Here is a 13,116-nt window from a genome sequence, read left to right on the forward strand (position 1 = left end):
TAACAGTAACAACAGTAACAACACCCCTCAGAGTTTGTTACCACTTACACAGAATTGAAAAATGAGGATTTCTCAAAACTCAAAACATAGGCATTTAGAATTAGATTGTTTAGAATCACTCCTAGTTTTATGTTGTGGTTTGCCCTGAAGTGATCTGTATTTTGATGCTAATTCCACTGCCCCAAGGACAGCTGCCCAGTCAGGAATCAGGTGACTTCACCAGAACCACCTTCCCATTGAATTTGTAAAACACAGGTGAGGGCAGGTACAGGATAGAAGGAGGCCTGTCATTGGAGGAGAAGGAAGGATGGGTGGGAAATACAGGTGAGGGCAGGTACAGGATAGAAGGAGGCCTGTCATTGGAGGAGAAGGAAGGATGGGTGGGAGAGAAATTTGAAGGAAGAGGAGGAGACAGGAACAGAAAGGAGACTGGAGGGAGTGGGAGAGAAGCTGTGGGAGGAGAATATGGCGGCCGACGTTAAGATTCCACGCTGTACCTTTACAGGTTGTTATGAATGTTCTTAAGGGATGGATGTGTATTGGGCCTTGTATGTTTAGGTGGACAATTATATCTTATCAATTGGGTCAAGGATTATTGTGTTGTGTGTTCTTTTATGTGACGTTTTGAGTGTAGGAAAGTATGTGGCGGCTGGAGACACTGGGCAGCCGCGGAGTTGGGATGTGTTTCCGCCAAGATATCTAGCAGATGTCTTGGGACACTGAGGTGCCGGACCTAATTGGGGTAAAAGACAGTGATACTTTTTTTATATTTTTACAACAGTTTTATTTCTTTCCTTCCTTCCTTCCTATCTATCTATCTATCTATCTATCTATCTATCTATCTATCTACTTATTTATCTATTTTTTTTTTTTTTGAGACAGGATTTCTGTGTATCCCTGGCTGTCCTGGAACTCATTCTGTAGACCAGGCTAGCCTTGAACTCAGAGATCCATCTGTCTCCGCCTCCCAAGTCCTGGGATTAAAGATGTGTGCCACCATGCTCAGTATGCTAATTTTCTTTCATTGATAAGAGGTGAAGAAGAAAATTGATAGTGTAGTTTGAATCTATTTCAAAATTAGACCCAAATGTTGTAAGCGTAGGGTTTTAAGAAATAATCCTGAACTGATGAGAGAGGGGGAAAGGACCAGAGTTCATTCATTTGCACTGTTCAATATTTTGTTGTCTAGTTTCTGTGTCTTTTAGCCCAGTGACTTTGAGTTTGACAGAATGCTAAAGACATTTTCCGGTGGGCTCTCTTTGTAATATTTGGATCCAGTTTTCTCCAAATAGTGAAAATGACTGGAAAAGACTGTAATAAATAGATTCTATTTCCAGCAACGTATAATTGCAAGTGGAATATTTTTCTTGAAGATGGAATCCAGGGCCTCATGCCTCCTAACCAAACGCCCTGTCACTGAACCTCTTAAACCTACCAGGGGTTTTTAAAATTCAGTATGAACATTAAGTTGGAAGGAAGATTTTCATTCTGTAAAGTAGGCAATAGTGCTAGCCCTGTGTGCTTATCATTCATTTATCTCCTTCTTTAATCATCTGCTTAAACTTTCAGCATCGACTCTGACGGGACCATGACCGTGGACTGGAATGAATGGAGGGATTACTTTTTGTTTAACCCTGTGACAGACATTGAGGAAATTATTCGTTTCTGGAAACACTCTACTGTAAGTGTGCTTTGTGTGTCTGTAGCTTTAAGCCATAGGTGTAGTGCTGATGCAGGAGACGGCTCTCACCTCAAGGGAGACAAAGGGAATTTATTCTGTATCTAAATGAGGGACCCTGGGAACATAATTCAGATTACCCTGAATTCAGTGTCATAACATGGAAATTATATATATATACATATATATATATAAAATTAATGGTGCAAGGAAAATCATAAATCAGAACACTTTTCAAATACATTGGTAGAAACAACAGATTTCTAGGCTCACAGCAAAGTAGGGAAATTTCTACTATGGAGCTCAGATGCTGTGTAATGATGTTCTTAGCCCTTGTGTTGGTGGAATCTAGGGGTCACTCTTTTCTTCCAAAGGATTTACCTAATAGTCACAAGGATGTTCGTCACATACAGAGGTGGGCAATAAATAGAAATTAAGGGGGATAAAGGCAGTTAAGCTAGGTTGGTTCTAGACTTGCAGCATTGCAACCTTTCCACAGCACTGAAGTTCTTGCCTGGGCTGCTAGTCTTCGCAGTCGCTTTTCCCTTAATGGAACTCTGGTTCACAGGAGTTACCACCCAAGAGCACCATAACACCCTTGGAAGGGTGACCAAGTCTGAAGAGAGTCCTGGGATATATTTGATTCCTATAGTTCTGTCTATTCTGTTATGTACACATTTATAGAGTATCTTTAAAGCCTCCCCAAGATGGCATAAATACAGCTTTTCTCAAAACTTGGAGGAAATCCCATCCTGATGAACAAGCTGTCTGGGCCTCATTGGCATGCTCTGCTTCTGTCACAGAAGTCCGGTAGTCAGAGGACGTGCATTACCAAAATCAGCCCTGCGCTTCTAGATTGCTAAAGATGATATGACCTCAGGCCCCTCTTGGGCCTCCGCTCACTTGGGCAGGCTGCCTAGATTTAGTGCTGTCATGAGGCACGTGTTACTCACTGAATGACTCTGTGGTTGGCATTTCCTACCAGCTGATGCTTCACAAAATTTTACTGAGATTGATTCATTAACATTCTGCTAAAATATATTGGTATAAATTAAGTTCATCATGCAGTCAGTTCCTTGAAGTCCTTGGGGACCTTTTGCAGGATCTCCCACCCCTCACTCAACCTGTGGGCTTGTCTTCTGTACTTGGAGAGAAGTATCTCTGACTCCCACTCAATACACCGAGGGTTCACTTTGTTCACTAGTAACAATGTCTAAGTTTACACAGACCATTATAAAGTCAATTACGAGTATAAATTTTACACTGTGAACTTAGTATTATATCTTTGGGGATCATTGATGACATTTGACGTTATAATCATAAACTCATTTTATTGGGAACAAACGGAGGATGAGAGCGTTACTACCAGCACGGTTTATGACCTTTCATTCTTGCCCATAAAGTTTACGCCAAGGTTATTTTTTTGTGGGTGTGGTGCTAGGGTCTGGGACATGTTAGGAAAGTGCTCTCTGTCCTAGTTATACCCACCACAGCATTTAGACAATTAAGTTGCAAAAATAAATATCATAATGATAAAACTCTTCTCAAACTATGTAGAAGGTGAGTATAGGGCATAAGTGTGACAGAGTTTCTGAGGTACTGGCTAGGTAGTTTGTCAAAGCTGTCACCAACCATGTGGTTTTCCAGCATTGTGGAAAGGGACTGATGGGGACTCACTAAATGTGGTAAACTATTACCCTTTCGATAAAAGTCACCCGACTTGGAAAAAAAGAGAAAGCTGTGGCCCTGGGACTTTGTAGCTGACGGTTCCTGGTCTTGTGCGAAGATTCTGTGTGATGTTCTGTGTGACTAGACTCTTAGCGCTCAGCTTGTTTCGCTGTCAATCCCAAGCAAGAACCTTGATCCTAACAGTAGCAGTTCTAACACAAAAAGAAAGTTCTGGGCTTACCTGTTTGCGACTGAAGAACCCTGGGATCTCTTTCCATTTGACCAGGGAATTGACATAGGCGATAGTTTAACTATTCCGGATGAATTCACAGAAGATGAGAAAAAATCAGGACAGTGGTGGAGGCAGCTCCTGGCAGGAGGTGTGGCTGGTGCTGTCTCCAGGACAAGCACCGCTCCTTTGGATCGCCTAAAGGTCATGATGCAGGTGAGTCGCACACCTTGTGCCTCCTTTATATATTAGAAAATTGTATTCTTCTGCCATAAACCCTCAGATCAGGCACATGTCTCATTGTTAGTACTTGTATGTAATTAAATATTAGTCTTTGGTATTCCGTGACTTTAAATGCTTAATTAAAAAACTTTACTGGTAATATAGGTTTCTCATTAAATTACTTATATTTTTCTTGGATTTTATGACTTGAGAAAGCAGATTTCCTAAGTCTAGAATCTTGGTGACAATACTGTAATTTCAAAAGTGATTCTAGATCTAAGCTTAGCAGAAAAGACCTGGGTTTCTGGACAGACTTGGTTACGTACTGGCATTGGTCTGCCCGTGTGGAGAAAAAAGACAAGACATCCATCTGTGATGGGAGCCCATTTACTATTCACAGCAGCCAACAAAGCAGGTGGTTTGGTTTTATTTTTACGTATGAGGAGCCCGAGGGTGTGAGAATTAAAATTTCCATTACGAGAAAGAGTAGAGGAAGCATAATAGAGCTTAACGGCCAGAGCCTTGGCTCCTAAACTGGTTCAACCTCCGAGATCTCATGTTTTTCCATCCCACAATGGGCAGAGTGTCTAACGAGGATGGCTCTAAATTTAGCTTATATAAGCACCAGCATATATTCTAGAAGAACATAGTGGCTGCCTAAGAATGCTTTAATTTTATTTTATGTGTATGGGGGTTTTGCCCAAATGTATGTACACCATATACATGCAATATCCATGGATCCCCTGAAACTAGGGTTTCAGAGGGTCATAAGATGCCATGTGTGTGCTGGGAACCAAACCTGTGCCTGGAAGAGCAGCCTGTGCTCTTTACCACAGGACCATCCTACAGTTCCCTAAAATGTTTTAAAAGCTGTGCTTGTCATACCTACAGGCAGCATTCTTTTTATTTTTAAACTGTTTGAACAAAATATTTCTGACATTATTTAAGCTACTATTCATTCATGATGTATCCAATTCCAAAATGTGTTTAGGGATCTAGCGCTTTATAGAGAATGGGAGACATTTATAGAGAGGCTGTTTTCTTTAGTAAATGGATATCAAGAAAGCATGCATTTTCCTTTGTCATCATGAAGTTTATTATTTAAAATAAAATGGATCTGTTAGGATTGTAGTCTCCACACGTCTGAAGGCCTTTCCAAAGTCTCCTTCAGGATAATACCTCGCTAGATGGCCTCATAAAAATACAGACTCATGGTCTCAGTTTATTACCAGGAAGAAAGAAAGGATCACATCAGTCAAGGATAGGAAGCTCAGGGCGGAATCCGGGAAAGTACCAAGTTCAGGACTGCATTTGTCTATGCCCTGTGCAGCCCTAACGCCTTTCTTTCCTGGTGTTCACGCGTGACAGCATGAGTGGGACGCTGCAGCCCATCAGAGACACTCACTATAGGCTTGGGCATCCAGAACCTGGTGTTTGTGTTTGCCTCAGACCTACTTTAGGAGGAGTGTCAGCAGGATTTGGAAGTATCCCGTGACTCTTCGCTTTCACTTTTAGGTTCACGGTTCCAAATCAATGAACATATTTGGAGGCTTTCGGCAGATGGTAAAGGAAGGAGGAATCCGTTCTCTTTGGAGAGGAAATGGCATCAATGTCATTAAAATAGCTCCAGAGACAGCCGTTAAGTTCTGGGCGTATGAACAGGTAATTGTTCTCATCCGTGGACTAACAAAAGGAGCTAGCTGACTGACTCAGTAAGGCTCAGCATGCAGTGCCTTCATTCCTAATTCTTCACAAGGAAATTCCTTACGAGAGCCTAGAATTAGATAAACTCAGTGACTCCATACAGCTCAATTCTTAGAATGCCGTAATACCATTTATAGAGGGAGGCTGTCCCCTACTCCTTCCTAAGTAGGTCTTCAAAGCTACCTAGGTGACTCATCCTGGAAAGAAAACTGTTCATATGCGTTCCGCTGCGTGAATGGAATAGTGTTCAGTTCAAAAATTCCCCGAAGGCAGGGGTCTGGCTTCTCCCTGCACTCCACACAGGCAGAGGCCAGGACAGTTGAAGAATTGGAGCAACTGGCTGAGATAGTCAATGAGTCATTTGCCTTCCTGTCAGCATCCCTTTTGATGAGATTAAAACACAGGAGTGGGTTTCATCTTTTGAGATGACCCTCTGCCTGACTTCTTGCTCTGCAGTCATATATATGGCCTTGGTGCACGGTTTGACAGAGCGTAAGCTATTGGGTGTACCTTCTGATGAGGATGCTAGCTGTATCCTGACGCCCCAGAATATCTTCTAAGCATAATTGTCTCCAAACAGTCCATCTCCTAATACCATAGCAATGGAGGTGAGGGTTTAACATAAGAATTTGGGAGGGGCACAGTTACCATAAAGTAGCTATTAATATGCATCTTCAATTTTCTTTCTTTTTCTCTTCCTTCCTTCCTTTCTTTTTTCAGTATAAGAAACTGCTTACCGAGGAAGGACAAAAATTAGGGACCTCTGAGAGGTTCATTTCTGGTTCCATGGCTGGAGCAACTGCACAGACCTTTATTTATCCCATGGAGGCAAGTACCTTTGTGGTCTGACTGTGTGGTGGTGTATGAATGGGTAGCTGTACCTGTGTACTAAGTTAACCCAAACTCAACCGTTTAAACAAGCCTTTACCATCTCACAGTTTGGCAACTGGGAGTCTGGGTTTCCCTGGCTCCAGGTTTTTTTTTATCACCTCTTGTCAGGGCGTCAGCCAGGGCTGCGGTCCTCTGGAGGCTAACTCCTCAGTCTCACTCTTGTGGCTGCTGCCGGGTCTCGCTGGCTGCTGACTGGAAACATCATTCTCTCCTGCAAGCCTTTCTAGATGATCTGTGTACCTTCACAGCGTGGTCACTTGCTTCCTTTAGTGCTATGAGCGAGAAGAGAGAAAGAGATTGGGAGGGATGAACACTGCTGTCTGCTGTCACTTTCTCTGTACCCTGCTGGCTACACAAAATTACCCTGGTACTGTGTGGAAGAGGATTGTGCAAAGCAGAGCATTCCTGGAGACAGGACCCTCAGGGGACATCTCAGAGGCTGGCTGTCACAGTGCTAATACAGAATATAACTCTCATTCCTTTCCGGGGAGCTTTTGTACCATTACCCCGGTAATGGAAGCTGAGGATTTGGTTGTAGGACGGTAATACCAACTAGACACCATTCCAGTAAAGCATTGGCTGCCCAACAAATCGTGGGCCACCTGAGGACTGTTGTGTGCAGCTTCAGCTGTTGTTACTCTTGAGGAAGTCAGGGAGAAGGCAAAGAAAAGCAAAGAACGTGCAACAGGCCTTACAATTGAGGCTGAAAGAGTCAGACTTGGGGCCAATCTAGGGCCAGTGGGGAAATTCCCATCACAGACCTCTGAGCACAAGGACCTCTCCCTTCCAGGAAGAAAAAAGCTGCCAGTTCCTGGAACCGCTGCAAGCCAAACTGTCCCTCAAAACTACCTGTGGCTTCCAACGCACTCCCCCCCCCCCGCCTCCTTGGGAAAGTCTTGAATGGCACACTGAATCTGATCTGAAAGTTGTTTCGCTCCATCATAGGCGCAGGGGCCTAGTTACCATTGTGCAAATTCTGCCCCAGTTTGCAAGATATACAACTCTCTACTAGAGTCTGCTCAGGGTCGTCTCCCCTTGAAGTGGGAGAACCAGACATGTCAGGATTAAACTCCTCTTGCTCTTACATTGATCACTGCCTCCGTGAGTCTCATTCAGTAGGTCCTGGGAGAGGTTCAACTCAGACCTCACAAGGTTTACAAAGACTGAAATAGCTACTACTTGGCCTTTACAGAAAGTGTTTGCCAGCTCCTGCTTTAGAGCAAAACTAACATGGGAGATGTGGATAATTTTATGGATACAACTAGGATTTTCCAGTAACTGATTAAGACCTAAGCAAAATATACCCTTAACTTAAACCTTTTTGCAAACTCATGCCAATAGATTTGTGTGTGTGTGTGTGTGTGTGTGTGTGCGCGCGCGCACGCGCATGTGCATATATGTGTGTATGTGCACATGCATGTTTGTGTGTGCACATACATATGCCTGTGAAGGCCAGCGTCAACCCAGGTGTCATTCATCAGGAGACACTGTGTACCTTGTGTTTGAGAGTGGGGGTCTTACTTCCCTAAGCTCAGTGTTATAGTCTCAGTGATTGGCCCAGAGATGTTCCTGTCTTACCTCCCCAGGGATCTTGTCCATTCCTGAGCCTGGCTTCTTCTGTGGGTTTTGTGAGTCAAACTCAGGCTGTCATGTTGGTGCTGTTATTGCTTTGTAGACTGAGCTACCCCTGAGTCAGTCAAACTAACACCCAAGGGAGAATCTATCAGCAGACTGGACTTTCTCTTGAGAGATAAAATTTGTTAGTGCTTTATAAAATCAATACTTTTGAATTGTTTGATGACAAATGAGAATGATAATGAGTTGCACTCTTTGGTTATCTAGGTTTTGAAAACCCGGCTAGCTGTAGCCAAAACTGGACAATACTCTGGAATATATGGTTGTGCCAAGAAGATTTTGAAACATGAAGGCTTTAGAGCCTTTTACAAAGGCTATGTTCCCAATTTACTAGGTATCATTCCTTACGCAGGCATTGATCTCGCCGTGTACGAGGTGAGTGAGGGGACAGCCACGCTTCTGTGTGAGGGGTGGGTGGATGGCTGGTTGTCATGGAATCTGACTTCGTGTCAATGCTGGGAGAGTTGAGGAGAATGGTTGGGGACTGGGCTGTCTGTCCATCTGCAGGTGTGTTCTTTGATCTTTCCAGCACCCTGATTGAGAGATCATGAATGTACGGAGTGGTTTCTGTAGTAGATTTCCTTGCATACTTATTTTTGTTCACCAAGAATATGAACTCGAATTCAGCTTGGAAGATGGCATGAGGGAAGGGGAGGGGGTACTGCACAGAAAAAATGAGCAGAAATTTGTGAGAAACTAAAACTCACACTGATAAAGCCAAGTGAGTGATGTGGTGACACAGCTTCACCCCTCGTCATCTAACAGTCTCCAGGGCTAGGGGCGGGGCATGGGGAATGCAGTTCAGTCTGTAAAGTGCACACATGCATGGAGATTTGAGTTCAGACAACTCAGAACATGAACCTCGGATCGCTCCTGCCACTCAGGTCAAAAAGCTGTGGGTCACCTCTGCCACACAGGCCACGTATTAAACGTAGGAATCTGACAAACATTTACTGAACACACACTATATTCAAACCATTGCATGAGATGCTGGGGTGAGAGAAGGGCTCAGGGTCTTTAAGAACCCCTGGTTCTGGTGGGGAGATGGGCCAGACCACAGATGAAGCTCAACCTTGTTAGTCATGCTCTGACAGATGTGAGCCAGCACACGGGAGGGGCTGGGTTCCAGCTCCGGAGGGAGGTCGTGTAATGGAAACAACTCAGAAGGCTTATCTTATCATAGATTTATTACTAGACTTATCTTTACCTCTTCATAGGTTCCCCTCCTTCTCTACCCACCCAGCTTAACATCCTTCCTCATTTTTATAAAATAATTACTTCATTTTATTTTGAAAAGCTTTATTGAGATACAATCCCCCTGCCACAAGTTTCACCCACTTAAAACATACAATTTAAAGACCTTTGAACTATCATGTTGTTAACTTTTGAAATTATGAGAAAACAGTACTGAAAATCCCCCCTTTTAACCATAAAATTCAGTAACGTTAATTATATTTGCTCTAGAGTGCAGCCTTCACTACTGTAAATTCCCAGAACTTTTTTAAATCAGCCCAAACTGTCATGCAGTAACGGTCTACCTCACCTTCTCCTCAACTCCATCACCTCTAATTTACCCCCAGTCTCTATGACTTCATGTATCTTAGGCGTTTCATTAGTGGAGTTGGACATATTATGTGTGTCTGACTTACCTCACTTAACATAATGCCTTCAAGGTTCCTTCATGCCTCAGACTCTATTCTTCTGACTGGTTCAATAATAATCCGTCATATAAGGCCTGCAATCAGGTGCCACATAATAATGTTTGGGCAATGAGAGGCCACTTATGTGCAATGAGGTTGCTGCAGATTATAACAGAGCTGAAAAATATGTATTGCTTGGTGATGTTTTAGGCGTTTAAACAGCGGTAGCTCAAGGCATGGCCCATACGATTGGGAAGAGGCAGGTGTAAAAACACCGACTATGAAGCCTGTTGGAGAAGACTGACACAATCATGTGCATGATATTCCGCAACAGAGATAGATGGCTGCCGCTGATTCCTTATTCTCTGTACTGAAATTTTAATATAAAATTTATTTTCAAAAGTACAAACAGAGGTAGCATTCCCAAACACCTCCTACTAAGCCAGCATCCGTCCAGTATAAAAATCTTGATATTGCAACATTCTATCTCAAGTCAACTACAATTATATATAAAGCCCACTCTTCACACCTCTGGGTACCCCTGTCCTGTTTTGATGATGAGCAGTCTGCCTTTTTACAGTGTGTCCCCTAACATGGATTTGCAATGAGTTCTCATCCTTTTAGTTTTGTAAACTAAACTAGATTTCAAAGCTATTTACATACCCGCATTACAAGATTGTAAGGCTGTCATTTTCTTTCTTCTTTTTCTTTCTTTCTTTTTTGTTTCTTTTTTCTTTTCTCCATCTTTATTAAATTGGTTATTTCTTATTTACATTTCAATTGTTATTCCCTTTCCCGGTTTCCAGGCAAACATCTCTCTAATCCCTCCCCCTCCCCTTCCTTATGTCTGTTCCCCTCCCCTTCCTCCCCCCATTGCCGCCCTCCCCCCAACAATCACGTCCACTGGGGGTTCTGTCTTGGCAGGACCCAGGGCTTCCCCTTCCACTGTTGCTCTTACTAGGATATTCATTGCTACCTATGAGGTCAGAGTCCAGGGTCAGTCCATGCATAGTCTTTGGGTAGTGGCTTAGTCCCTGGAAGCTCTGGTTGCTTGGCATTGTTGTACATATGGGGTCTCGAGCCCCTTCAAGCTCTTCCAGTTCTTTCTCTGATTCCTTCAACGGGGTCCTATTCTCAGTTCAGTGGTTTGCTGCTGGCATTCGCCTCTGTATTTGCTGTATTCTGGCTGTGTCTCTCAGGAGCGATCTACATCCGGCTCCTGTCGGTCTGCACTTCTTTGCTTCATCCATCTTGTCTAATTGGGTGGCTGTATATGTATGGGCCACATGTGGGGCAGGCTCTGAATGGGTGTTCCTTCTGTCTCTGTTTTAATCTTTGCCTCTCTCTTCCCTGCCAAGGGTATTCTTGTTCCCCTTTTAAAGAAGGAGTGAAGCATTCACATTTTGATCATCCTTCTTGAGTTTCATTTGTTCTAGGTAATTCGAGCATTTGGGCTAACATCCACTTATCAATGAGTGCATACCATGTGTGTTTTTCTGTGATTGGGTTACCTCACTCAGGATGATATTTTCCAGTTCCATCCATTTGCCTATGGATTTCATAAAGTCATTGTTTTTGATAGCTGAGTAATATTCTATTGTGTAGATGTACCACATTTTCTGTATCCATTCCTCTGTTGAAGGGCATCTGGGTTCTTTCTAGCTTCTGGCTATTATAAATAAGGCTGCGATGAACATAGTGGAGCACGTGTCTTTGTTATATGTTGGAGCATCTTTTGGGTATATGCCCAAGAGAGGTATAGGTGGGTCCTCAGGTAGTGCAATGTCCAATTTTCTGAGGAACCTCCAGAATGATTTCCAGAATGGTTGTACCAGTCTGCAATCCCACCAACAATGGAGGAGTGTTCCTCTTTCTCCACATCCTCACCAGCATCTGCTGTCGCCAGAGTTTTTGATTTTAGCCATTTTGACTGGTGTGAGGTGGAATCTCAGAGTTGTTTTGATTTGCATTTCCCTTATGACTAAAGATGTTGAACATTTCTTTAGGTGCTTCTCAGCCATATGGCATTCCTTAACTGTGAATTCTTTGTTTATCTCTGAACCCCATTTTTAATATGGTTATTTGTCTCCCTGCGGTCTAACTTTGTGAGTTCTTTGTATATTTTGGATATGAGCCCTCTATCAGTTGTAGGATTGGTAAAGATCTTTTCCCAATCTGTTGGTTGCCGTTTTGTCCTAACAACAGTGTCCTTTGCCTTACAGAAGCTTTGCAGTTTTATGAGATCCCATTTGTTGATTCTTGATCTTAGAGCGTAAGCCATTGGTGTTTTGTTCAGGAAATTTTTTCCAGTGCCCATGTGTTCCAGATGCTTCCCTAGTTTTTCTTCTATTAGTTTGAGTGTATCTGGTTTGATATGGAGGTCCTTGATCCACTTGGACTTAAGCTTTGTACAGGGTGATAAGCATGGATCGATCTGCATTCTTCTACATACTGACCTCCAGTTGAACCAGCACCATTTGCTGAAAATGCTATCTTTTTTCTATTGGATGGTTTTGGCTCCTTTGTCAAAAATCAAGTGCCCATAGGTGTGTGGGTTCATTTCTGGGTTCATGTCTTCAATTCTATTCCACTGGTCTATCTGTCTGTCTCTGTACCAATACCATACAGTTTTTTATCACTATTGCTCTGTAATACTGCTTGAGTTCAGGGATAGTGATTCCCCCTGAAGTCCTTTTATTGTTGAGAATAGTTTTAGCTATCCTGGGTTTTTTGTTATTCCAGATGAATTTGCAAATTGTTCTGTCTAACTCTTTGAAGAATTGGATTGGTATTTTGATGGGGATTGCATTGAATCTGTAGATCACCTTTGGTAAATGGCCATTTTTACTATATTAATCCTGCCAATCCATGAGCATGGGAGATCTTTCCATCTTCTGAGGTCTTCTTCAATTTCTTTCTTCAGAGACTTGAAGTTCTTATTGTACAGATCTTTTACTTGCTTGGTTAAAGTCACACCGAGGTACTTTATATTATTTGGGTCTATTATGAAGGGTGTCGTTTCCCTAATTTCTTTCTCGGCTTGTTTCTCTTTTGTGTAGAGGAAGGCTACTGATTTATTTGAGTTAATTTTATACCCAGCCACTTTGCTGAAGTTGTTTATCAGCTTTAGTAGTTCTCTGGTGGAACTTTTGGGATCACTTAAATATACTATCATATCATCTGCAAATAGTGATATTTTGACTTCTTCTTTTCCGATCTGTATCCCCTTGATCTCCTTTTGTTGTCTGATTGCTCTGGCTAGAACTTCAAGAACTATATTGAATAAGTAGTGAGAGAGTGGGCAGCCTTGTCTAGTCCCTGATTTTAGTGGGATTGCTTCAAGTTTCTCTCCATTTAGTTTAATGTTAGCAACTGGTTTGCTGTATATGGCTTTTACTATGTTTAGGTATGGGCCTTGAATTCCTATTCTTTCCAGGACTTTTATCATG

At 42.7% G+C, this 13,116-nt stretch overlaps 1 protein-coding gene across 1 annotated transcript in view; it reads left to right on the forward strand.

The window, feature by feature from the left end:
* Positions 1–13,116, forward strand: part of Slc25a24 (solute carrier family 25 member 24) — a 37,914-nt gene that overhangs the window by 18,698 nt on the left and 6,100 nt on the right. The window contains 5 exon segments of the mRNA NM_001127544.1: positions 1,570–1,681; positions 3,633–3,791; positions 5,313–5,459; positions 6,222–6,329; positions 8,235–8,402. Of these exon segments, the coding sequence (NP_001121016.1) occupies positions 1,570–1,681; positions 3,633–3,791; positions 5,313–5,459; positions 6,222–6,329; positions 8,235–8,402 (694 nt within the window).

Source organism: Rattus norvegicus, chromosome 2 (assembly GCF_021556685.1).
Source record: "Rattus norvegicus strain SHRSP/BbbUtx chromosome 2, alternate assembly SHRSP_T2T, whole genome shotgun sequence".
Classification (NCBI taxonomy): Eukaryota; Metazoa; Chordata; class Mammalia; order Rodentia; family Muridae; genus Rattus; species Rattus norvegicus.